This window comes from Mya arenaria, chromosome 14 (genome assembly GCF_026914265.1).
Source record: "Mya arenaria isolate MELC-2E11 chromosome 14, ASM2691426v1".
In the NCBI taxonomy this organism is placed as follows: Eukaryota; Metazoa; Mollusca; class Bivalvia; order Myida; family Myidae; genus Mya; species Mya arenaria.
The window spans coordinates 2,517,037-2,540,283 of NC_069135.1; the positions used below are offsets into that span (position 1 = coordinate 2,517,037).

At 39.0% G+C, this 23,247-nt stretch overlaps 2 protein-coding genes and 1 non-coding gene across 3 annotated transcripts in view; 1 reads left to right on the forward strand and 2 right to left on the reverse strand.

Moving 5' to 3' along the window:
- The window catches only part of LOC128216676 (universal stress protein Sll1388-like), a 30,626-nt gene extending 29,055 nt beyond the window's left edge, over positions 1 to 1,571 (forward strand). The window contains exon 4 of the mRNA XM_052923314.1: positions 199 to 1,571. Within this exon, the coding sequence (XP_052779274.1) occupies positions 199 to 423 (225 nt within the window). The 3' untranslated portion in view covers positions 424 to 1,571. The remainder of the gene's footprint in view (positions 1 to 198) is intronic.
- A 9,579-nt stretch (positions 1,572 to 11,150) lies between these two features.
- LOC128218008 (uncharacterized) lies at positions 11,151 to 20,211 on the reverse strand. The gene is made up of 5 exons (XM_052925500.1): positions 20,086 to 20,211; positions 13,442 to 13,609; positions 12,448 to 12,540; positions 11,500 to 11,642; positions 11,151 to 11,333 (listed from the first exon to the last, which is right to left on the reverse strand). Exons 1-5 carry the CDS (start codon positions 20,171 to 20,173, stop codon positions 11,274 to 11,276), a joined length of 552 nt encoding a protein of 183 aa, XP_052781460.1. The 5' UTR covers positions 20,174 to 20,211; the 3' UTR covers positions 11,151 to 11,273.
- Positions 20,212 to 22,504: 2,293 nt separating this feature from the next.
- Trnas-aga (transfer RNA serine (anticodon AGA)) lies at positions 22,505 to 22,586 on the reverse strand. The gene has a single exon. It is a non-coding gene; the product is annotated as a tRNA-Ser (tRNA).
- Between the last annotated feature and the right edge of the window lie 661 nt (positions 22,587 to 23,247).

Consider the following 23,247-nt stretch of genomic DNA (forward strand, 5'->3'; position numbering starts at 1 on the left):
ATTAGGCACAATGTCAATGCAAAAGATATTTTTGCATCGACTTCAATTGGAACATTCTTTAAAATGATTCTTCTTGCGGCTTGGAAAATACATTTTAACCAAATATTCAGAGATCGTTGGCTATACAACTGTGTTCTTCGTAATAAGATATTAAGACATATCTCAAAATGAGAATGTCAAGGCTCATTTCTTCTTCAGATTGACGGCATTGTGAAAAGTATCCACGCCGAAAGCCCCGGAGAAGGAATCGTGAAGGCGGTTCAGGAAATAGACGCCGCCCTCGTGGTTGTAGGCTGTCGTGGGTTGGGGAGGCTGCGGCGGACGCTAATGGGGAGCGTCAGCGATTATGTGCTGCACCATGTACACATACCAGTTCTCATTTGTCGTCACCAACATGACGCACATCACAAACAACATAAATAGACAAATGGCTGAAGTCGCTGACACTTCCATGGCTTCTGTCTATTTTCGTTTTGGTATTGACTTTATATTGATTCACTTTCGTCTATGCACAAATAACATTGCTGGTGTGATCCGTCGAATCCCAGACATTTTGGCCTTATTCTGAATATTACCTGTTGTGTAATATGTAAGATAACCCGATTCTCCATTTAGAGAACTACGCATTTGATGTACTTCCCCGCCAGTGAACCTTAAGTGTCCATCGTCCATATTCACTAACGCCAGAGTGAAACTCACTCTCGATCAAATAATTACAAAAGTATTTAAATCATTTCACAGTAAGTTGTTACTGCGTTTTTAAAATTTGTCAGTAAATTGTCAAAGTGATTGAAACAATTCAAGCATTGAATACAATGAATGGGTTGCCTGCGATAATTTGCGGTGTTTCGAGTACTGGGTTTGACACAAAATGTTAGTGGGTATGGGCTCAGGTATTATATCATTGAAGCTTGCTGTCTTTGCTGTTTTTGTTTACTCGTAATCATTGCAGGGACGTCGTGTAGTATACAAATGATACACTAAGTTACAACCAACGGAAATGCTCTGTATAGTAAGTCCAGATTGCCAAACATACAATCACTACGGAATTTCTAAAAAAAGACGCTTGCAAGATTGGTGTTCAATATGCAACTGAAGTCAATCTTATGGTCATACATCATTGATTTCATTCACTGTATTGGTGTGTTATTTATACCTCGTAATCTGATACGCTACATGAATACAATTAACTACAATTAACTACCCTTGATTATCTTTCAACATATTTGAATACGTAAACTATGCGCTCACAAAATAGTGTTGTATCTTACGTACAGGTTATAGTTTATATGGAAGTTTTTATAGGAATTTACATAACGAAGTCCAAGTAAATGATTACGTATAAACTGGTTTAAAACATTTATGTTTACTGACGAGACACGCCCCTTGCAAACGAACATCTTTTCGCCCCTCCCATTGACATCTGTACGCGAAAGAAACTAGAGTAATATGAAATATGAATACATGTGGTCTGGGTATGTTTTGTCATTTCATCATGTCATATTGCATTCTTCTTTGTTTGTAAATCATTGAAATAAGTTTTTTATTAAATTTTGGTGTACCGCATTTAAGATTGTGTTGTTGTTGTTATTATTGTTGTTGTTGTTTTTCTCAAAGTGGTGTGAATGGTATACACCCCTGATTTTTCCTTTAGTGTCGTTAGACCTGTGACACGTGACCTAAAGGTGCGTATTCGTAAGATGTCACTCCTTATAACGATCTCCCATGAAATATCTATGAATAATGAATTTTAAGAATGTCAGGAAATCTAGAAAGGCCTAAAAAATTAAAGTCTTAAATCATTTTAATTCTACCAAGAACGAACACTGCACGAATTTAAATGAAATAAATTAAATCAAAGATACAGATATTAATACACATCTACAGATACAGCGAACATCGTTCAGCCTACATACAAATGAAATGTAGTCATGTCTATCAACGTCAACTCCATTCCTTACCTGCTTTTGCGTCTACTTCAATAAAATATTTCACGTTTCCAATGATGTCCAATTTCGGAGGTCATATAACACTAAAATTTAAGAAAATAGCAGGAGTCCATTACATTGTGTGTGTTGCTTATGGCTTGTCGTTCATGTATGGTGGTCACGGTGGCAATGAACAGTATCGTCATGACAGTATGATGATCACTTGTTAAAACATTTAAAGCTGCACTCTCACAGATACAACGTTTTGACAACTTATTGTACCTCCGACAAACGAAGTTTGAAGGGGTTATATTGGAGTCACCCTGTGGTCGGTCGGTCGGTCGGTCGGTTTGTCGGTCGGTCCGTTGCAATTTACCTTGTCCGGGGCATAACTTAAAAACTGCTGGATGGAATTTGATTAAACTTCATACAATGATAGAGCATAATGAGAGGAAGTGCAGTGTACAACAACCATAACTGTATTCTTGCTTATTACTGAGTAATTGCCCTTTGCTACTTTTTTTTGTCCTGACTATAACTTGAAAAGTACTGGTTGGAATTCATTGGAACTTCATACAATGGTAAAGCACAATGAGAGGAAGTGCAGTGTCCAAGAACCATAACTCTACTTCAGCTAATTACTGTGTAATTGCCCTTTGTTTTGTTTTTTGCTATCAAACTTATTTACCAGACATTAAATTGCAAACTACTAGATGGAATTTATTAAAACTTCATACAATGGTAAAGCGCAATGAGAGGAAGTGCAGTGCACAAGAACCATCACTCTATTTACTAATTACAGAGTTACTGCCCTTTGTTTCTGTTTTCTTGTCCGGAGCATAACTTGAAAACTATTGGATGGAATTTAATAAAACTTCATACAGTGATAGATCATAATGAGAGGGAGTGCAGTGTACAAATTGTATTTCAGCTAATTACAGAGTTAATGCCCTTTGTTACTTTTTCTTGTCCGGAGTACAACTTGAAAAGTACTGGATGGATTTCATTGGAACTTCATACAATGGTAAAGCACAATGAGAGGAAGTGCAGTGTTCAAGAACCATAACTCTACTTCAGCTAATTACTGAGTAATTGCCCTTTGTTTGTTTTTTTGCTGTCAAACTTTTTTACCAGACATTAACTTGCAAATTACTAGATGGAATTTATTAAAACTTCATACAATGGTTAAGCACAATGAGAGGAAGTGCAGTGCACAAGAACCATTACTCTATTTCAGCTAATTACAGAGTTACTGCCTTTTGTAACTTTTTTTCTTGTCCGGAGCATAACTTGAAAACTATTGGATGGAATTCAATAAAACTTCATACAGTGATAGATCATAATGAGAGGGAGTGCAGTGCACAGGAACCACAATTCTATTACAGCTAATTACAGAGTTACTGCCCTTTGTTACTTTTTCTTGTCCGGAGCATTACTTGAAAACTATTGGATGGAATTCAATAAAACTTCATACAGTGATAGATCATAATGAGAGGGAGTGCAGTGTACAGGAACCACAATTCTATTACAGCTAATTACAGAGTTACTGCCCTTTGTTACTTTTTCTTGTCCGGAGCATTACTTGAAAACTATTGGATGGGATTTAATAAAACTTCATACAGTGATAGATCATAATGAGAAGGAGTGCAGTGTACAGAAACCGCAATTCTATATCAGCTAATTACAGAGTTACTGCCCTTTGTTACTTTTTCTTGTCTGGAGCATAACTTGAAAACTATTGGATGGAATTTAATAAAACTTCATACAGTGATAGATCATAATGAGAAGGAGTGCAGTGTACAGGAACCGCAATTCTAGATCAGCTAATTACAGAGTTACTGCCCTTTGTTACTTTTTCTTGTCTGGACCATAACTTGAAAACTATTGGATGGAATTTAATAAAACTTGATACAGTGATATATCATAAAGAGAGGGAGTGCAGTGTACAGGAACCGCAATTCTATTTCAGCCGATTACAGAGTTACTGACCCTTGTTACTTTTTCTTGTCTGGACCATAACTTGAAAACTATTGGATGGAATTTAATAAAACTTGATACAGTGATATATCATAAAGAGAGGGAGTGCAGTGTACAGGAACCGCAATTCTATTTCAGCCGATTACAGAGTTACTGACCCTTGTTACTTTTTCTTGTCTAGAGCATAACTTGAAAACTATTGGATGGAATTTAATAAAACTTCATACAGTGATAGATCATAATGAGAGAAAGTGCAATGTACAGGAACCGCAATTCTATTTCAGTCAATTACAGTGTTATTGCCCTTTGTTATTTTTTTCTTGTCTGGAGCATAACTTGAAAACTATCGGATGGAATGAAATAAAACTTTATACAATGTTACAGCACAATGAGAAGGAGTTCAGTGTACATGAATCATTACACTATTTTAGCAAATTACAGAGTTATTGCCTTTTTCTGTGGTTTTTTTTTGGTCAACTTTTTGTCTGGACAGTAACTTGAAAACTACTAGATGGAATTTCATAAAACTTCATACAATGATAAATCATAAAGAGAGGCAGCGTTCGGGGGCGGGGGTATTAATCACCTTCAGTGATAGCTCTAGTTTATTTTTTTTTTGTCTTGGAACCAGCCAATTTTTGTCAAAATGCATGGAAACCAGTTATATAAGACTGCTGACAAAAATTAGATCGCAGATTTTTATATTTAAGTTCAAAATTTGATGTTTTATGTTTTTTCCTAAAACGTTACTAACATTTATTTTCGAACGGATTTATGAAAATCAGCGATCTGGTCTTTTGCCAGCAATCTTTTATCATTGGTTTACAGATATTTACGCAAAAATTTGCTCTTTCCAAGACAAACAAATAATAAAAAGTTGTAAAAACGGTATGTCTGTGAGAGTGCAGATTTAAAGTCTCATAACTGAATACGATACTTTAAGACCAACAATACCATATTAACTGTTTAATGATAAGTTAACAGGCAAACGCAGATCTTGATTTGTGCTCTTTATCTTACGGACAAGCGTTGCCATCTTTAGGCAAAGCTCTTGTTTTTCTTGATTCATGAGAACTGTCAAAACTCAGTTTCACACTAAATGAATTTTGCATTTGAAAGAATTGTGAAACCTAAACAGAACTGCAAATTATCACGTTATATCGCGAAATGTGTACACTCGAAATGGCAGAAATCAGGCACAATACTACACTGTCTGCTCCTGGATATTTATCATCGCTCATGCATTTCTGCCAGTTTCATGACCTAAAGTCCAAGGGAAACTTTACCAATGACAATATGTGTAGCAAGGTCCATAACTCCGGCTTAAAAAACGTGGCCGTCCACAATTTACAAAGACTAATTTGATGTAGGCGCTTGAGTGTCACTGTCATTCCTTGTGGAAGGGCACTTATAGGACTACACACACGAAGAGCATGTCTCATAATTGTCTCGGAATCTTAATCCAAATAGGTCAAATGTTCGAAGATTAATTAGTATGTATACCATTTGAGTATCGGTCCTACCCGAAGACTGTTAATTGAACTTTGCATGTATTTTATATAGTGGTATAAAGGCAATTGCACACGTGGCATTACTTTTAGGCTACTGTAAGTTGCAGCTAATTGCTGACGTCCACACTAACAATGGTTGCTTGTTTCAGCGGCCATACTGCGTTTGCCAAATATCGGATCCGTCGATGTCAATAAGATCAAACATATTATAACTAAAATAAGTGTGAATATTTTGTAAAGAGTTTAATATAAGTACTGTTCAACCAATTACGTGTTTGTGTTTGGAAATGACTTTGTCATGTAAAATGTTCATTACAGATTATATTTTTTATTCTGTACTGAACGAAAAGCTTACCTTGCGATGATTTAATGATTAAATGATGTTTACCTCCACCTTTTGAGACATCAATGTACATAGCTATTATACAGAAAGTACCTCAAAGCTTGGGACATTTTTCAGGATTAATTTAATTTAAAGAGTGTTATTTCAGAAATGATATGATACTGCATGCACAGTTACTTCATGACGCTAGAATATAAACACGAAAGGAATACATCTTTATAGTAGTCGGGATTGATCTTTACGGCGAATGGTGGTGACAATACCAGCTTTATTGGCGGAAATCAAAGCCAGTAAAAATTCTTCCAGCTTTCATATCGCCTCAAAACCCTTAACTATATGCAGATGAGTGGTCACGATGGATAATTGTATATGCCTTTCCCGTCAGCAGAGGTCGCGGGAGAAAATGCCACCTTCATTGCGAACACCTTTCTTTCTGATCGACAAATTATGGAAAATATTCATGAAACATGCCAACAAAGAACAAACTTAAGAAGATAGTAGTGCTCTAGGAGGACAAACGACGTTAGTACATTGTCAATGTTGAGTGCCGTTTATAGGAATACAAAGCTTTAAAGGCGTTTAATTAACTTATTCGTAGGCATTCACACTGCTGTTGAGGTTTGGTTTTATTTTTGGCTTCTCATTTCTTTTATGTCCCCATCTAATGAAGTGTGTCTCGGGGCAGTTGTACTACCGCCATCTTAATAAATATTTGATGAATTAAGTGATTCACTAAAATAAAACATTGATCAATGGAACTACGTGAGTGTATGGCAAACATATACGGTATGACGTGAGTGTATGGCAAACATACACGGTATGACGTGAGTGTAAGGCATTGATACGCGGTATGACGTGAGTGTAAGGCATTGATACGCGGTATGGCGTGAGTGTAAGCCATTGATACGCGGTATGACATGACTGTAAGGCATTGATTCACAGTATGACGTAAGGGGAAAGGTATTGATACGCGGTATGACGTGAGTGTAAGCCATTGATACGCGGTATGACGTGAGTGTAAGGCATTGATAAACGATATGACGTTTGTGTAAGGCATTGATACGCGGTATGATGTCCGTGTAAGGCATTGATACAAGGTATGACTTGAGTGAAGAGCATTGGTACACGGTATGTCGTTAGTAAAGAACATTGGTACAAGGTATGACGTGCGTGTAAGGCATTGATACAAGGTATGACGTGAGTGAAGAGCATTGGTACACGGTATAACGTGCGTGTAAGGCATTGATCCTCGGTATGACGTGAGTAAAGAGCATTGGTACTCGGTATGACGTGAGTGTAAGGCATTGATACAAGGTATGACGTGAGTGAAGAGCATTGGTACACGGTATAACGTGAGTGTAAGGCATTGATCCTCGGTATGACGTGAGTAAAGAGCATTTGTACTCGGTATGACGTGAGTGTAAGGCATTGATACATGGTATGACGTGAGTGTACGGCATTGATACACGGTATGACGTGAGTGTAAGGCATTGGTACACGGTATGACGTGAGTGTAAGGCATTGATACACGGTATGACGTGAGTTTAAGGCATATATACACGAAATGACGTGAGTGTAAGGCATTGATACACAAAATAACGTGCGTGTAAGGCATTGATACACGGTATGACGTGCTTGTAAGGCATCGATACATGGTATGACGTGAGTGTAATACATTGATCTTCGGTATGACGTGAGTGTAAGACATTTATACACGGTATGAAGTGAGTGTAAGACATTGATACACGGAATGATGTGAGTGAAAGGTATTGGTACACGGTATGACGTGAGTTTAAGGCATAAATACACGAAATGACGTGAGAGTAGGGCATTGATACACGAAATGACGTGTGTGTAAGGCATTGATACACGGTATGACGTGCGTGTAAGGCATCGATATACGGTATGACGTGAGTGTAAGGTATTGATTTTGCGGTATAACGTGAGTTTAAGGCATTGATACACGATATGACGTGAGTGTAAGACTTTGATACGCGGTATGACGTGCACGATAGGCATTGATACACGGTATGACGTGAGTATAAGGTATTGATAGACGATATGAAGTGAGTTTAAGACATTGATACACGGTATGATGTAAGTGTAAGGTATTGGTACACGATATGACGTGAGTATAAGGTATTGATACACGGTATGACGTGAGTGTAAGGCATTGATACATGGTATGACGTGCGTGTAAGGCATTGATACACGATATGACGTGCGTGTAAGGTATTGATACACTGTATGACGTGAGTGTAAGGTATTGATAAACTGTATGACGTGAGTGTAAGGCATTGATCCACGATATGACGTGAGTGTAAGGCATTGATACAAGGTATGACTTGAGTGAAGAGCATTGGTACACGGTATGACGTTAGTGAAGAACATTGGTACACGGTATGACGTGAGTGTAAGGCATTGATACAAGGTATGACGTGAGTAAAGAGCATTGGTACACGGTATGACGTGAGTGTAAGGCATTGATACATGGTATGACGTGAGTGTAAGGCATTGATTCACGGTATGACGTGAGTGTAAGGCATTGGTACACGGTATGATGTGAGTGTAAGGCATTGATACACGGAATGACGTGCGCGATAGGCTTTGATACACGGTATGACGTGAGTGTAAGGCATTGATACACGGTATGATGTGAGTGTAAGGCATTGATACACGTTATGACGTGCGCGATAGGCTTTGATACACGGTATGACATGAGTGTAAGGCATTGGTACACGGTATGACGTGAGATTAATACATTGATACGCGGTATGACGTGAGTGTAAGACATTGATACGCTGTATGACGTGAGTGTAGGGTATTGATATATTGTATGACGTGGGTGTAATACATTGATACTCGGTATGACGTGAGTGTAGGGTATTGATATATTGTATGACGTGAGTGTAATACATTGATACTCGGTATGACGTGAGTGTAAGACATTGATACGCTGTATGACGTGCGCGATAGGCTTTGATACACGGTATGACGTGAGTGTAAGACATGGATACACGGTATGATGTGAGTGTAAGGTATTGACACAAGATATGACGTGAGTGTTAGGTATTGATACACGGTATTACGTGAGTGTAAGGCATTGATACACGGTATGACGCGCGTGTAAGGCATTGATACACGGTATGACGTGAGTGTAAGGCATTGGTACACGGTATGACGTGAGTGTAAGGCATTGGTACACGGTATGACGTGAGTGTAAGGCATTGATACACGGTATGACGTGAGTTTAAGGCATATATACACAAAATGACGTGAGTGTAAGGCATTGACACACAAAATGACGTGCTTGTAAGGCATCGATACACGGTATGACGTGAGTGTTAGGTATTGAAATGCTGTATGACGTGAGTGTAATACATTGATACGCGGTATATCGTGAGTGTAAGACATTGATACGCGGTATGACGTGCGCGATAGGCATTGATACACGGTATGACGTGAGTGTAAGACATTGATACACGGTATGATGTCAGTGAAAGGTATTGATACACGGTATGACGTAAGTTTAAGGCATATATACACGAAATGACGTGAGTGTAAGGCATCGATACACAAAGAGACGTGTGTGTAAGGCATTGATACACGGTATGACGTGCGTGTAAGGCATCAATATACGGTATGACGTGAGTGTAAGGCATCGATATACGGTATGACGTGAGTGTAGGGTATTGATATATTGTATGACGTGAGTGTAATACATTGATACTCGGTATGACGTGAGTGTAAGACATTGATACACAAAGAGACGTGTGTGTAAGGCATTGATACACGGTATGACGTGCGTGTAAGGCATCAATATACGGTATGACGTGAGTGTAAGGCATCGATATACGGTATGACGTGAGTGTAGGGTATTGATATATTGTATGACGTGAGTGTAATACATTGATACTCGGTATGACGTGAGTGTAAGACATTGATACGCTGTATGACGTGTGCGATAGGCTTTGATACACGGTATGACGTGAGTGTAAGACATGGATACACGATGTGATGTGAGTGTAAGGTATTGACACAAGATATGACGTGAGTGTTAGGTATTGATAAACGGTATGACGTGAGTGTAAGGCATTGATACACGGTATGACGGGCGTGTAAGGTATTGATACACGGTATGACGTGAGTGTAAGGTATTGGTACACGATATGACGTAAGTATAAGGTATTGATACAAGGTATGACGTTAGTGAAAGGCATTGATACACGGTATGACGTGAGTGTAAGGCATACATACACGATATGACGTGAGTGTAAAGCATTGATAGACGATATGACGTGCGTGTAAAGTATTGATACACGATATGACGTGAGTGTAAGGTATTGATACACGTTATGACGTTAATGCAAGGTATTGGTACACGATATGACGTGAGTGTAAAGCATTATTACACGATATGACGTGAGTGTAAGGTATTGATACACGGTATGACGTTAGTGTAAGGTATTGATACACGATATGACGTGAGTGTAAGGTATTGATACACGATATGACGTGAGTGTAAGGTATTGATACACGGTATGACGTTAGTGTAAGGTATTGATACAAGGTGTGACGTTAGTGTAAGGAATTGGTACACGGTATGACGTTACTGTAAGGTATTGATACAAGGTATGACTTTAGTGTAAGGCATTGATACACGATATAACGTGAGTGTAAGGTATTGAAACACGGTATGACGTCAGGATGTGTGAGGCATTGATACACGATATGACGTGAGTGTAAGTTATTGATACACGATATGACGTGAGTGTAAGGCATTGATACACGATATTACGTGAGTGTAAGGTATTGATACACGGTATGACGTCATGGTGTGTGAGGCATTGATACACGATATGACGTGAGTGTAAGGCATTGATACACGATATGACGTGAGTGTAAGGCATTGATACACGATAAAACGTGAGTGTCGGGCACTGATATATGGTATGACGTGAGTGTAAGGTATAGATTCACGGTATGACGTGAGTGTAAGGTATTGATACAAGGTATGACGTTAGTGTAAGGTAATGATACACGGTATGACGTGAGTGTAAAGTATTGATACACGGTATGACGTGAGTGTAAAGAATTGATACACGATATGACGTGAGTGTTGGGCATTGATACACGGTTTGACGTGATTTAAGGTATTGATACACGGTATGACGTGAGTGTAAGGTATTGATACACGATATGACGTGAGTGTAAGGCATTGGTACACGGTATTACGTGAGTGTTGGGCATCCATATACGGTATGACGTGAGTGTAAGGCATTGCTACACGGTATGACGGGAGTGTAAGGTATTGATACACGGTATGACGTCACGCTGTGTATGGCATTGATACAAGGTATGACGTTAGTGAAGGGTATTGATACGTTTGAGTTTTATCTTTTTATTTTATATAATTAATAAATATATAATGAAATTGTGCTAGTTGTACAGTGTTCAATCATACAAAACAGGGACTACATTTTCGTCTCTTGTAGTGTTACTGTTGGCATCCTCCTATACCACATCGCCAATCCGGAAGCAGCCGAAGTGTTCCTTGATAACCTCCTCTTTACCCTGGAGAAACCAAAAGTTTTCTCACATTGGTAAATTATTCTTTTTAACGAGCACATTGTTATTATTGTGTGTAAGGCAATTTGCGTGAAAGGCCAATATGACAAGCGGGAATAAGTTTTACTGATAACAAAGAAACTAGTTTGACCAATGAGATTACAAGTAAGACCTGAATGATGGCTTTCCCTATCAGATCTGCGCACATCTGCCCTGAATCAACCTCGATCTGGTACAATCGGAAGCAGATTTTCCCAGTTGGGTGCACTAGCAGGCCTGAGGTAGGGATACATTCCTCAACCTTCCTGGAACTCACTGTGGAATGAAAATTGATTTGCTTCACTATGTACATGACGATATGGACACAGACAGAAATTAATCTAAACTTTGTCATTTATTAATATCTCGTAAAAATTCGTTTTATATTGGAGAAGATCATTTATAACAATTGCTGCTGTTGCTGCTGTTGCTGCTGTTGTTGTTGTTGCTGTGTTGTGGTTGTTGTTGATGATGTTTCCGCTACTGTTGCTGCTGCTCCTGGTGCTGCTGCTGTTGTTGTTGCTGTGTTGTGGTGGTTGTTGTTGATGATGTTGTCTTCGTCATCGTCGTGATGCTGTTGTTATTGCTGTTGTTGTTGTTGTTGTTGTTGTTGTTGTTGTTGTTGTTGTTGTTGTTGTTCACACAGTTATTTATCCATTATTCTCTTTTCATTTAATCCCGTTAACGACGACTTCTGTGTTGTTCAGTGTTCTGCCGAAGGACGCAGAGATCTGTGATCAAGTGTTTACTTACGGAAGGCAAATAATTCAAATGTTCGTATTTTCCCCCTCAGTTTAAAAGTACAATCTCATCACGGTATAACATATTTGCCCAGCTCCCAACATTATCTTAATATCAAAAGATGCGCGTATTATGAATGAATGGTATTATGAGTGATTAAACTTTAAGAAGATATGAATTATTAACTCTTTTAAAGTTTGTGCCCTTTGCACCAACTTTTTCATCTTGCCAATTGTTAAAACAACAGCACTAAAATCATCACCAGCAGGTCTGAAATTATAAATATTTGCTTATTATACCAGCATCCATTACTGCATGATGATGTGGAAGTTAAACGTACGTGCCGTGTTCGTCCTGTAGACGTCATTGCCGTTGACGGTGAACACCACAGAGAACACATCCTCCTCCGGGAGCCAGCGCATATTCACACACGCTGTGAAGAGAAATCAAGTGCGACTAACTTTGTTAGCATTGTTTTGTAGACCTTTCTATTAAGTATTTATACATGTGCTTATACAATATTCTTCATACTCAATTACGCATATATGCGTTTACAGAACAATAATGAACTTGTGTTATGGTTTCATTTACAAAATGCAAGTATGAAGTTAATAATGCAATCAAATCAAGCTATGTACACACCCTTGGGGGCGCTAAAGCCTAGGAGATATACTTAGCAGTGCAACTCGACTGTTGAAAACCTTTCCTTACATTCTGAAAGGAATGGCTCCTAAGTCTTTTTTCAAGATTTTCCAAGTAAAGTACAAAAGGTTCAAGACAACATATTGGCTGAGCGAGTCGCATCAACCAACCATTAACACAAGCTAGGATGGTTACACATAAGACCTAGCAAAGAAGAGCTCTACAAGACCACTGGCATCGGATTTTCAATCTCAATCATTTTTTTTTAAATTATAATACCGAATATGTAAAAAAAATATTGATTTTTTTTTTAAATATGCACTTTGTACTGTATAATATAGTATATTATACAGTACAAAGTGCATATTTAAAAAAAAAATATTTTTTAATATTTTTTTACATATTCGGTATCATAATTTTTAGTAAGGAATTATAAGATTTTTTTTGATTTTTTTAAAAAAATGATTGAGTTTGAAAATCCGGTGCCAGTGTACAAGACGTGACATACATATTAAACCTCGATGCAATTGTTCGTGTATCACTTGAAATAAAGTACATGGCCTCTGAATGATTCATAAAGGAAGCGAAAACTATTCAGAGCGAGAAAGCTATACGGATCTTTAAAACGGCTGCTACAAATTTAATGATTTTAGCAACAGTTTCTTGTTCGTCATCGTATTACTTGTACATACCGTTCATGTGAATGTGCCCACGATTATCCCGTGTGATGAGCTTTTCAGCGCAGCAGAAACATTCAAAATCATAACATTGGCACCAGGGCTCGGGCTTGGGCTCGGAGTGGTGGTGTTGGTGGTGGTGAAAAACACCTTTTGGTGCCCACCAGAACCCGGACGAATCATCTGTAAAGGTTGTTTCTTGTTAGCATTATTTGTATGTATGTAAAAAAAAATGATATGCTTTTATACAATACCAGACATTCTTTTTCGCTGTATTCTTTTGTGTTTGGCCACAGGTGTCCGTTGTGTTGTTTTTACCCCCACCCCCTCTACTACCCCCCGCCCCCATAAATATCTGGATATTTTTGAGCGATTTTGAAAAAAAATGGTGGGTTGTAGAGGGGTCGGGGGTAGTAGAGGGGGTGGGCGTCAAAACAACGCACCGGACACCTGTGGTGTTGGCAAATCATTCATGTTTACTTTGCCAACCCCTTAAGTTTAGTAACAAGCCGTATAATCATTCCGTGTACGGGAGCCAAATGGGTTCGTTAAAGTCAGCCAACTTGTAATTGATTGGTGAATATTTATCCAATAATTACTGCAAGTCAAACAAACTTGTTTAAAGTGCAAACTAACCAGGAGATAACCTGTGGATTCCTTATCCAGTTTTATAAAACAGACTACTTATGTTCTGTATTTATATCGTACTTGTATTTATGTAGTACATGTATTTATATAGAATATGTATTTATATAGTACATTGTACATGTATTTATATAGTACATGTTTTTATATAGTTCTTGTATTTATACAATCAATATGTCACGACCCTCCTCATAATGATTATACTATGTATATAGTCATATGCCTGGTTCTATATATTTGTTCACCATGCCGGACCGATACTGCCACCTATATGTTAATGATGTTTTGTTGATCTGGAGGCCACATTTTCACGCGTACCAATTATTCCCCCACCCTATGAAATCCTTGATGAACAACTATTGTATGACTGTTTTATACAATTAATAAAAATGACATTTTTTGTATCGAAGCTTCAAAATAGCAAAAATAATTATTTTCTCTGAATTTAGTCAACAAAATGAAATAAAAATCACCCGACTCGGAGGTAATCGAATAAACAGAGCAACATGTTTAATTGATAGAAAACAATAATATATAATACCAGCTATTAATTATAAAATAGCTGTTGTTATCGAGAATAATTAACCCGTTTCATCATCTTGATGTTTACGTTTGCAATACACATCTAATCATTCAACAGATCCGCTTGAGGGCGCCTTACAATATCTGGATCTGGATGATACGTTGCAGGGCCTTTCAGCATATAAGCAACGGGAGAGAGGGGTTAGTCCAAATGGAATACGGCTGATTTGAAGCCGTCAACTGTCTTTGCTTGCGCAACACTATCACTCAATTTATTCCAGTCAATAATTGTTCGTGGGAAAAATGATTGGTTATAACTTTGCTCGGACTGGCGTTAAATAGTCTTGGCATGACAGAGCTGGCACCAGCCCCCCCCCCCCCCCCCACGACCACCTTATAAAACATCGTCAGTCTGTTGGCTTTCCTTCGGTCCTGGAGTGAAGGTAGTTTCAGGTCTCGAAGCATTGGTGTGACGCACCCAGGGGACCTGGTGGTGTAGTCGCCCGTGATAAACCTAGCGGACTGATTTTAGACCTTCTCAAGCTTGTCAATGTCTCTCTGGAGGTATGGATCCCAGACGATCGAACTGTATTCCAGGGTAGAGCGTACCAAAGACAGGAATGCTGTTTTGCGACAGGATTCAGGGCAGTGTTTCAGGTTCCTTCTTAGAAATCCTAGGGTTGAGTTTGCCTTCTTGGTGATCTTGCTGATATGGGCACTCCATTTCAGGTCGTCAGATATGGTGACTCCTAGGTATGGATTCTCTGGTACTTGTTGAAGGATGTGGTTGTCCAACTGGTAAAATCTGGACGATTTCTGGTTGATGCTCATTATGTAGCATTTCTTCGCGTTAAAGCGCATTCCCCAGGTATTGGCCCATGTTTCAAGCTGACGGAGGTCCTTTTGGAGAATTTCATGATCTTTGCTATTTTTGATTGTTCGGTACAGCAGGCAGTCATCCGCAAATAAACGTACTGTTGACTTAACTGAGTCTGGTAGATCATTAATATGACAAAGGAAGAGGAGTGGGCCGAGAACTGTGCCCTGTGGTACGCCGGAGTCATCTGCGGCTGGTTCGGATTCTTCACCCTCCACCACTACCTTCATGGTCCTGTTTGTCAGGAAGTCGTTTAGCCAGTTGTTTATGTTGCTGGTGACTCCATATACTAGTAGCTGAAGTTTGTGTAGAAGTTTCTTATGAGGCACGGTGTCAAAGGCCTTGCTGAAATCGAGTATGGCCATGTCAATCTGTGATCCAACATCGTGATTTGAGAGGAGGTCGTGTACTGTTGTGAGTAGCTGGGTTTCACAAGAAAAGCCAGATCGAAAACCGTGGTTTAATGAGGTCAGGATGTTGTTTGCCTCTAGATGGTCCAGAATATGTTTACAGATGATATGTTCAAGGAGTTTACAGGATATACACGTTAGGGATACTGGTCTATAGTTTTCGGCTAGGTGTACATCACCTTTCTTAAATACAGCGGAAATGTTAGCGTTCCTCCAAACTGAGGGAAGTGTACCTGTATCAACTGAAAACTGAAAGATGGTGCTTAAGGCAGGTGCTATCTGGTTGGCGCAGGTCTTCAATACTAGGTTTGATATCTTGTCTGGTCCCAGGGCTTTGGAAGTGTTGATTCCTGTTAAGAGCTTCTCGACCCCTTTCGTAGAAATTGTAAGAGGGAGTATATGGGACTTACTTCTCTTGAATGTATCTGGGAGTTGTGGGTTGCTATCGTTCCTGGTGAAGACGGACTTGAATTGGTCAACCAGGATTTGGGCCTTCTCTTTGCCATTGTTGACTAGCCTTCCTGCCTTCTTGAGGGGTGCCACTCCAACGCTATCTTGTCTTCTGGATTTGACGTACCGCCAGAACGGTTTCGAGTTATTCTCTTCGAGTCCTTTCTGAATAGCGTTGTTGATGTGGTTGACCTCAGCTTTCTTGAAGGCTTTCTTGCATTCACGTTGGTACTGCTGAAACAGGCCCCACTTTTGGGGTTGCTTAGCGTGTTTGTATAACCTGGACTTCCGCCTTATCATTTTCATCAAGTCTTTGTTGAGCCAGGGCAGTGATTGGCGTTTTTTTTTTACTGAGTTTGGATGGAATGTTAGTAGTGATAGACTTCTCAATGCCAGATTTGAAGAGGTTCCATAGACTTTGAACAGAGGTTTGATTTCTACCTGTTTCATAAATAACTGCCTTAGAGAGGTCTTCCATGTCTTTTTGTATGATATCCCAGTTCGCTTTAGAGTAGAGGAAGGTCTTACGTGGTTTTTGTTTTATGTACTGGGGGATCTTGTTAATGTCTGTCACAACCATAGCGTGATCACTTATACCTGGGACAGAAGAAGTTTTTATCAATGAGGGGTTGTTGGTGAAGACCAGGTCAAGCATGTTGTTATCTCGAGTTGGCTGGTTGTGTACCTGAGTAAGGCGGTGTTCAATGGAGAGATCAATCAAAGCTTGTTGTACTTCCCTGTCGGCTGCACTCTTGTTGGCAACCATATTGGACCAGTCTATGTCTGGGCAATTGAAGTCGCCGACCAGAATGATGTGTTTTTCTCGTGCTGAAGTAGTAAGTTGACGTAAAGATTCATCAAGTTTTCGGATGTCGTTTATGTTTCTGTGAGGCATATAGAAGGAGCAAAGGTAAAGGTCCTTGCTTTTCCACGTCTTGATCTTCGACCATACTATCTCGCAATCGGTTGAGAGTTGTGGTTGAGCATCCATGGTGAGGTTACCTCTAGTGGCGGTAAAAACACCTCCTCCGACACCAGATGACCTGTCATTACGGCGGACTGTCAGTTCAGGTGGGAATATCTCACTTGACTTGATGCTGGTCTTATCGGGGTCTTTCCCAGGCTTCACACCTTTCAACCATGATTTGGTTCCACATATCAGGTCAGGTTTGATGTACTCAAGCGCGGCGTTGAACTCGGATCTGTTAGTGCGAATGCTGCAGCAGTTGACTGTGAGTAGTCTGAGGTTTGACTGGTTGTGGGGGATGCCGTGTTCTCTGTGGTTGGAGTGATGGTCTGCTGTGGAGTTGGTTGGCACACTGTCGGTGGAAGAAGGTCTAAGTCGGCGTTTCATGACAGAGTTGATAAAACATGGACTGCTAGAATCAACAGGACTGAAGCAGGAGGACGTAACTGAGTCAAATGTCGAGTCGGCTTCATAGAGAGGTGTAAAAACGTTTGAAAGTTCAAAGTTATTGTAGGTGAAACTGTCTACATTAATACTGTCGCAACGAAAACATTGCCAGACGACTGATGGACGATTCAAATATGACATGTCTTTGGTTGGTATCTCTTCACACGACTTGTGAAACCACACGCTACAGTTGTTGCAAGCGACTCCGAGGTGGGACCAGGTGTCTGGTATATTACAAAGGCCACACGGGCAGATGTCCGCATATTTATCAGGGCCTGGATTGGTCTGGATGTCCCCAGAAAGTAAAGGTAATAATAAGCCTAGGCAGCGTACTTTTCTGCTACCTGGTGTGGTTGTGGTCTCGGCTTGTTGGTAGGTTCCGACGAACAGCGAAGGAGAAATTTGGAATGTGTGTAGTTGAAAAGGAAACAGCTGTAAGTGATGTGAGACTGGACAATGTTGGTTCGTCCATATAAGCAATATATGACAGTACAGTAAGAGCAAGCATGAATTCTAGCAATGTATTGTCGACGGTTGTTGTTGTCCCTTGACACGGGCGCCGCCATCTTGGATCGCATGTACTTGGTGGGTGGGGTAAAGATGGAGAAGGTGGCCGAGGGCGGTAACCAGCAGAGTGACAGTTTAGCAAGACAGTCTTAACGTGTAATAGTTTACCAGTAACCAAAATATATCAGCCTTTGTTCAAGGAAATGTGGATAGCCACTCTTATTTTAATTAATTTTAGTCATTTTTAACACTCGGGTGGAAAACACGTCTCTTCCGGTTGCGCGCGCACTCTCTCTACTTACAAGAACGATTAGAGCGCTTAGCTAAACAGTAAATACGTAATCAAAAGATTCCCGCGCCCGCCATTTCGTTCAAGCATTTCATTGGTTAAAACTTAAAAAAGAGATTCAGCGCATGCGCTAAATCGAGCGCATTACTACACCGCTTCACTTTCGTTCAGGCAGTCGAACCGAAAAGTCAGTTTTTAAGAGCTAGGATTGCTATTTAAGAAAAATTCCCTCCCTCCCACCCAATTGCCGTGCCTTTTGCTGCTTAGCTCTTGATTAGTTAATAGTTATGTTCATGAATAGCGGCATGTGTTGCATTTGTCTGCGCCCGTTTTGCATATCTTTTTTCAGCAGAGCTAAAACATCCATGGTCGTTTAAAGCCACCACGACGAACTTGCAAAGTCGCTGACCACTACGCAAACAGAGGTGCACATTCTGCGCTCGTGGGACCAAAACCCTCATTGGATGGACAACTCGTGAATTTACCAGCGGTGTGGCTCCTGTTAAAATCGTGACATTTTGTGTTTGTTATGTATGGAATGCTTTATAGTCCTGATAAGCGTTCGGCAGCACTTAAATTATGATGTTTTATTAAGCTATTTGAATTATATAAATACAGACAGTAGATTTAAAGTTAAAATGCTAACTTGTGAGTTCCGGCCATAGTACACATTGACGGAATTCACGTTCAAATACTTAAGTTTATTTCATAATCAAACTCGTAAAGCCCATTGGGGGCTATTCAAAACTGCTGCTTTGCCTTTTGGGGCGGTCACCAGTAATACCCCAAGTTGGCAGGGGACCAGATTGCTTCGTTCGCTGTTCATGCTTGTGAATTCGTGCTTGTGTAAATAACATGGAGCCTCGCCATTGAATCCAAACTTTAAATGTAAATTAAACAAAATAAAGTATTGACAAGTTATTTGTTCTGTTGTTTTATTGTATATAGGAAAGAAAGTTATGGTTATGGTTGAACTTCGAGTAAGAGAAGCTATTAAAGCGCTCTAGTCGTTCTTGTAAGTTGAGGATTTATATTAACATATTATATATCTCAGGAACACATGTTAGAGCTTTTTAAAAATGATTACAATTTCCTTAAATGGACGAATTATTAGCAGTACATTGTTATTTCAGTGGATTTCATTGAGTATATAATTGACACGTAGCAGTGCTTAAAATAGCAAACATTATAAATGTCTCATGTTATGATAACCTGCCATTACCGGCGAATACAGGTCCCTACAAGTATTTTTCACACAAAAATATGTCGAACAAAATATGTCGAATAGCCTCTCATGAATGAGTGGAATCTTCTTAACAAATAAAAACAGGATCGTCTTGGAAGTTCGTTTTTATTGATATATTAAAGCAATTTATGCCACTATGTTAAAGCACGCAATCATATCAAATATTCAGTACATAAACATAAGCAAAATCGCATATATTCCGCTTGAGGTATGGAAATGTCTTGGGGAATATGCCGCCTTTGATAATATCAGCAAGTTGGTCTTAGGCTTACAATTAACCAAAATAAAGAAACACATACCGTCCATTCCTGTGGAGCGCCCGCGGGCACACATGCAGGAGGTGAGGACCACCAGGACACACACATTCACACAATGAAGTGAAATCATAGTCTCTACACCAGCTATAGCTATAACAATACTGACTATCAAATTGCATGTTAAGTTACTAATATATGGTCTACTAGGAAGACAATTTACAGAAACACGGATTTAAATTTTACTAAGAGATTTTATCGGAGTAAACTGTTGCACCAATAAGACATTGTTTTGTAATGTCATCAATCTGGTTTGTCAAGTATTTCTTCAAACAAAACGGATTATTTTTTATAAGACGCAATTTATTGCTTGTATAATAATAAATCTTTCTTCTCACCGGTCACTCGTTTCAACGTATAGCAATTGCACAACAATTGTAAACTAAACGTACGTTGTAAAAAGCGACTACGTTTTGTCACTATAAGCTACCATAGTTTGCTATTACACGAGAATCTGTTATAACCCCTTTAACCACTAACTTAATTCAAGAAGACAAGATGCTTAGATTAGAACCTGCGCGGAAGCCGCTCGGCCTCGACAACTGGCATCACTGTGATCATTTATTAACAACATATTAGACTAGTATATAAGTATGCTTTCCGGTGGTTTATAGAGATTTATCAGTGAAATAAAAATGATATTTTACTGTTTGAAAGCAGCGCGCACAGGGATGGGACACAATTTCAACAACGTGATTTCCGAAATGACATTTAATTCGAATACAATTTGGCGTGCTTTTCGGAAATACTACAATATTTTTTTTAATGGCACCGGTTATTTTTGGTCGAGAGTTATTGCACATATCTGGTTGAATGTCGACATTAGGAATGTTGCACTGCGCTGCAGATGAGAAATACAGTGCCAAGCAGAAACATAGTCACAGCCAATTGAACTTATAGTTTAAACACAAGAACAGCCACACAAGAACTGCTTAAGCACATCGGAATGGACCGTTATACCAAGGCAGTGTGAACAGGATTTCAGTTTACAATATACAGTATGGTCAGTTTATTGTTATAAATTTCTAATTTTCATCGAACGGAAACTGTCCTGTTTTACATTTAGTTGCTATGTGTTCACTGTGTTTCCATGTGTTGCTAGGCAACCAATGGTGCGTGTTGCATGGCAACGCATTTTTCCTGGCAAAATATTTCACCTCGTGAACACCAAAAGTAAATATTTCACTCGTGGCTAAGCGAATGGCTATATATTTATTTTTGTAGCATTAATACTAAGTTCATGAACACTGCGCATATTTGAAATTATTATTATCCAATAAATAAATTATTGTTCTCGAATAAATAAATGTCACAAAACACATACTGTAATAGAAGTATCATTTTATCTTTATTCCCAGACGTGATATTTTACTACTTAAGTGGAATCTGTTAGATCTGCAGAAAATCGGAGGACGAAAATTCGTTAGTTTTTTGTCAGTCGATCGGTGATCGATGGCATTTGTCCGAGTGTTCATGCTATATGAAGGTCACAGGGCTGGAAGGAAGGCAAGCAAATTCCATGAAGCACACTAGCACTCATAAGGTTAAATATACAGTTATACCCTCCTTCATTCATACAGTATGAAACAGTGATTGATCGCATTTTTTCGTATGTTCGTTGAATATGGACCCAAGAGAGCATGCCAGCTATTCCATTATTTGTTGTGTTTTTTTTTAGTTTGATGGAGGCGAAAATGTAGAAACAACACGTTTTGGGCCATGTTTTCACGCGGGAAGTAGTCTTAATTAAGACAGCACCAATTATGCATCGACAACATTACGTGCACAATCGAGCCATGTGCACCACGTATAGCAATTTTAATTCTGAAATTGTAAAGAAGCAACCTTTTGACAATAAAATGATACAATAAAGGTGACCAAAGGCGTGAAATAACAGAACAATAACACACTTCATGAAAACCCAGAGTTTGACTTTATAAACATTAAGCTGTTGAAAATTCTACACAGATTTTGAGTTTTGTTGGAACTTTTACATTTAAAGCAACCCCTAGTCAATCCTACGTGGCACTTCTTTCGCCGATTTGTTTTAAATATTGCTCGAATAACCCTCTAAAAAGGAAAAACAACAGACCATGCTCACTTTCAATTGGCACATCAATGGAAACATTGGAGAATTGTCAGCAAATAACAAAATCTTATAGCTCCAACGATTCCCTGGCGTATTTTACTTTGTCATGTGCGATTCTCGAATTGTTTGACCCGACACAGAGAAAAACACAATCTAAACGTCGACAGAATGCCTGGAAGTCATTGATTATATAAACAATGCTCACACAGAAATAAATGATCAGTTTGGGAAGTTATGTTGCTTTGACAGAATGATACTCCGAAATATGTCGGAAAATAATCTGGTATTCTGATATATTTGCTTGCAAAAAGATAGCGTTGTCGGCAGGATTCGAACCTGCGCGGGAAGATCCCAATGGATTTCTAGTCCATCGCCTTAACCACTCGGCCACGACAACTCACACTATAGCGTGAATCTAAACAAAATGAGTTTATGAAATTAATAACTATTGCACAAGAATTCTCGATTCATTCAATAGCTTTAAGTAAATAATAATAATTTATAATCAGCTTTACCATTAAAAAGGTCACCTAGATGAAGCCAAGCCCGTGCCTAAATATTAACACGACCAAAGATTTATAACAACTATCTTAGTGTTTGGCACGAAATGTCTCGACTAGCCAGTGAGCAGGCGCGAACCGCTGGACAACCAAACATAATCAATTAAATGACTTAAAAGTTGCTAAAATCAAATTCTGAATTATGATAAGACAATGATCGTCAACACCCAACACTCAAATCACGTTAGTTTTGAGTAGTTGGAGTGCCTTGCAGCTCATAGTTTAAGATAAAAAACCGTCTTCAATTAACGTGACATTTGGTTAGAAGATTGAAATCTGTTGAAAACTCTAATGCAAATGGTCGGAGATCGAAAATTCGTTACTTTCTAAAATTATTTCCTGATCGCGTGGAACAACTTGCCTTCTTGTGTCTGGGGAACCAATGCCAGCGCGTGCTATTGATACAGTGCGGTTAAACTAGTATTGTGAGCTCTCAATGCTTTCTGTATAAGAAATTACAAAACAATACCTACATGTATATGTAAATAAATATTTGGT